The 4,407-nt window shown below is 58.5% G+C and overlaps 1 protein-coding gene across 1 annotated transcript in view; it reads left to right on the top strand.

The window, feature by feature from the left end:
• Nucleotides 1-3,586: 3,586 nt before the first annotated feature.
• MYO1G (myosin IG) overlaps nucleotides 3,587-4,407 on the top strand; it is a 42,348-nt gene continuing 41,527 nt past the window's right edge. The window contains exon 1 of the mRNA XM_019508009.1: nucleotides 3,587-3,720. Coding sequence (XP_019363554.1) covers nucleotides 3,626-3,720 — 95 coding nt within the window. The 5' untranslated portion in view covers nucleotides 3,587-3,625. The remainder of the gene's footprint in view (nucleotides 3,721-4,407) is intronic.

Raw genomic sequence — 4,407 nt, 5'->3', positions numbered from 1 at the left:
GCTTCCTGTCCTGCTTCTGAACCCAGTGGCTTCCCTCAGCCCTATCCAAGGAATGACACCCAAACTGGGAAAGAGAGTGTCAAGAGCTGTGGTATGTCTTGTTGCTTTCTGCCATTGGCCTCTGCTCCCTGGTGTCTATGGAGCTCATGGGCCAGACCCCCCCCAGTAGCCCAAAGTCTGTAGGTGTTTAGCCCTGGTGCTGGGTTTGGGCATTGTCCCCCAGGTGGTGGATGTCTTTGTTCAGGCCCTTCCTCCCCCCTTGGTTGGCTTGATGGCATATGCTAAAGCCTCTTCTGTGGGTCCTGGTCTGACAGCATGTGCTCTGTTCTGGGGAGGCTACGAGGCCTGGCTTTGTAAAAGTGTTGCGGCAGGACTGCCTGCAAGAGCAGGAGCCTAGGCTCTAACCAGAGCTCCACTCTGGCTTTGTATATCCTCCCCCAGCTCCCTGCAAGGCCACTCCCTGTACGGAGGAGATGCAGCCTGCACCACAGCTTCTTGCTAACTGAGCTGCCAAGCAGCATGACGCTTCTGGGGGTGGCTTGTCCCAGCGTTCCTGCCACCACAGCTGCCCTTCTGTGGCAGTGTGGTATCACGCACCTATGCTGACTGGGGAACTCTGGGCTCTAGCTTACGTTCGAGCTGCCTTCCTTCCCAGTGGGCCAAACCAACTTCTTTGTTTGCTCAAAAAAGCATCTTTGGCTCAGCACCACCCCAGGCATCCAGTTCCGGCCCCCTGCTCTCAGCAGAGGCTGCTGTGTAGTTGCCCTCAGAGCTGCTGCATTTCAGTCTTCTGCACCCACACAGGTCACTAAAAGCAGGATGGCCTTCCTTTACAGGGGAATGAATCGCTCCCTGATACCTCTGGGAGAAGAAGCTAGATTGATAACCAGGCTTGGGTGGATGTCCCTGTGTGTGGCAGTGTGGAGTAAGCCCCATATGGTAGTGGGAGCTGGGAGCCTGAGTTGCCAGTCCCAGCTCTGCCACTGCCTCCCTTTTTGCCTATAGCCAAGTTCCTTAAGGCCTGACTTCTCTGAGAGGCCATGCTCCTAGTACTCCTGTTGTCAGTGGGGAGCTTGGGCCCCTTGCTTCCCTTGCGTGGGTCTGACATGCCAGCAGCACCCTCGTGCTCTCCCTGGGCCATGCTGAAAGGCCTTTTGGTATGTTGAGGACTGAATACATGGCACCTTCAAGGGGCAGCCAGTGGGCCTTTCCAGGTGCTGTGCACACTCATCTGCTGAGGCGTGGCTGTAGGAGACTCAGCTCCCACAGAGAAGCACCCCAATGGCTGGCTGACTCGCACTACCCCAACCCACAGCCCTGCTGGCATGGGAGCTCAGAAACCCTATGAAACTGGTGGGAACCTGAGTCCTCCTGACCCTGGGACCCAGCTCTGGGGCAGGTCAGGGGAGCCATAGGGACAGGAAATGGCCCATTGTACGAGTGGGCAGGAAACCCCACAGAGTTGTCCAGGGGTCGGAAGTGTAGGTGTTCAGAAACCACCCCTTGGGCTTTCTTTGGCTTGCTTGTCTTGCAGAGGACCGTGCAGCTACTGTTTGGGTGGCTTCTGATCTGGACACTTCTCTGCGCTCTACTGAAACCTTTAAAATATTTAGCAGCCAGCAATATGGTTCCTTCCCCCAAGGCAGCTGAGCTGAAGGTGTCTGGCCTGGGAGAGGTCACCTGCAGGTAAGGATGGTGCATGTACAACCCCACATTGCTCCAAAACCAGCATTTGGAGCACCTCAAATTAAGGCTGTTTGGACCCAGGCTTTTGCATCACATAAAGCCTGAATCCAGGACCGCAATCCATATCTAACCTGTCCTTGTTTAAACCTGTGAACCATTTCTGTTCTAACTAAAAATATCCCTCTTGATCTGGAATCTGAGGCTGGAGACAACGTGGGGAGTCTCAGGCAAAATTATCTTTGCTTCTGAAGGTGCTTTTTTTATCCTGTTTGTGGTGTGCTTAACCCTTTGGGTCCCTCCCTCCCATTGTTGGATTTTCTGGGGGATTTGTAAGTTGAGGTCTCTGTTTGCAGTTACTGACTTCTGTTCAGCAGGGAAACACGGTTTTTCCTGAAACTGGACCTGACAACATGGGGTCAACTTCTATGCAAGGCTGATGTATAATCAGAACGATATGATATGTAGCTGCCTGTAGGTAGGGGTGCTGACCTCTGGATCGAGCAATCCTCCTATATCCCCTGATCCTTAGCTTCTCTCTTAAAAGGGTGCATGTGAACAATGGTGTTGACAGTCCAGTCCTTCTCAACTGGCCACACAGCTGCCCCAGATGGGGTCAGTACCTCGCACCCTGAGGATGCATCCCCATTTGGACATACCCTGGCAAGGACTGCAGCAGCAGCCAGCCTGTGCTGAGGATACAGGAGGGGGCCAAGCAGGGCTGGGTCAGGACCAGGGTTTGGACTAGATTGACCTCACGGGCCCAGCTGGGGCCAGGCTTTCGCTGACAATAGCAATGAGCTGGGCCCCCCTGCACCCTGTTCGGAGCAGAGAGTGCCGTATATATGCCCCGGGGACTACAGAGACACTGACCTGGCTGCAGGGCCCACCCAGCTGCGAGTGGGAGCCGGTGGATTCCCACCATCCAGCAGAAAAAATCCACCTGCTGATGAGCGTCACTGGGACAACAGCCCAGAAACCCCCTGGGCCATTCCCCCCCTCCACACACGTCCCATGGGGACCGTCCCAGGAAGACGTGGCGGAGGCTGAGCTGCAGGGCAAGCCGCTCCCCCCACCCCCCAGAGTAGCAGGAAGGATGCTGCGTGGTCCCGCGTCTGCCACGGCCTGCCGAGTGTCACAGGGAGGAAATGAGTCATGGCAGAGCTGGGTGTCACGAAGCGCTCAGCAGCTATTTCAGTGCACCATGCAAGCTGGGCTGATAAAGCAGCTGCTTATGTAGAATGGGGCCTGGTGCCCTGCCCCCAGCCTCTGGCGCTGCCGAGGGGCCCTGCCTCCCCTTCAGCCCCAGGCCAGAGCCTCTTGCGTCCACCCCACAGGATATTTGTGGCTCCAGTGCCCCTCTCTACTCCCCACCTAGCTGTTCTGCAAGCCCAGGCTGGCAGCGCCTCTGTGAGGCTCCCTGCAGGGAGGTATTGGCTTGAGGCAGGAATATGGGCAGGGAGAAAATGTGGCCCCAGCATCTGGGGCCATGCTGGCGTGTCCCAGGGCCTGGTAAGAATCCCCCTCAGCCATGCTGGGAGCCTGGACACAAGGGCACCCCTCAAATCCACTGGCTTTGGGGCATATGCCCATGGCCCTCTCCACATCCTACCCTGCAGAGCTTCTGCCCCTGCCCACGCTCCCCTGCACTGGGGCGTGCTGACACCAGCTCCCTGGCATACATGGCACCTATGACAGGCCCCCCATCCCATGCGTGTTGTGCAGGTGGGGGTTATCTGAGCCAGGGACCCCTCGCAACACCGGGCAAGGCAGGCAGCAGGGCCCCTGCCAGGCTCCTCGCACGGCCCGCCTCACCGGCAACGCCCCTTCCCCGCCACACACAGGAAGCTGTGTGCCGGGCTGGCTGGTTTTGAAAGCCCTCTTTCCTCTTGCACGCGCTGTCTGCATCTCTCCCCAGCCCCGGCCCCGTGTGCCCAGCAGCATGGCTGAGCTGGAGGGCCTCGAGTTCGGGAAGTCTGACTTCGTGCTCCTCGACGAGGTGACCATGGAGCAGTTCCTGGCCAACCTGAAGCTGAGGTACCCGCTGCCTACCATGCTACTTATCATGCTAACCAACATGGTACCTAGGGCAGGGCGTGGGAGCTAGGAGGCTGTGGCTCAAGTCCATCCTCAGGCATCCTCAGGCTGGGCTGGGGGTCCGCAGGTGGTCTGCATTGTCCAGGAAGATCAGGATCGCAACTGGGGTGGTCAGAGCTGTTGTCCATCCCTGCCTAATGCTGGGGTGAAGCAGGAGCCCTGATGGCAGGTTGGGGAGCACAATTCCCATGGGACTTGCCCCTCTGCACCGAGGGAAACCCAGCAGCCGGGCCACACCCCAGCATGGTAGTTACCCAGACTTCCCTCGGTGACGTCAGCGGGAGCCGGGATGTACTCCTTGCTTCCAGTTTCAGGCTAGCTGAGCTGAGCTGAGCTGAGCAGAGCAGGGCGGCTGCACCTCACTGACCGGCAGCAGGTCCTCACCCCAGAGTTGGAAGCAGCAGCCCTGGCAGAGCCTGGGTGCATGCCCTGGGTCTGGGTGCTCTCCTGGCTGGGGTCAGAGCCTGGGGCTGCTGCTGCTCTGGACCCTTGCTGCAGAGGGAACAGGGAGCATCTGGCATGCCCCGGTCACAGGTCTCTTGCAGCCTCCGGGCTTCCTGGGTGGCCAGCTCTCCGTGGAGAGCAGCCACTGTCAGCCAGGAGCCCTGCCCTGCCCTGCCCGGGGCA

This window comes from Gavialis gangeticus, unplaced genomic scaffold, assembly GCF_001723915.1.
Source record: "Gavialis gangeticus isolate Ggan-Ray unplaced genomic scaffold, GavGan_comp1, whole genome shotgun sequence".
In the NCBI taxonomy this organism is placed as follows: Eukaryota; Metazoa; Chordata; order Crocodylia; family Gavialidae; genus Gavialis; species Gavialis gangeticus.
The sequence above is the reverse complement of the archived record's forward strand: the minus strand, read 5'-3'. Positions and strand labels throughout refer to the sequence as shown.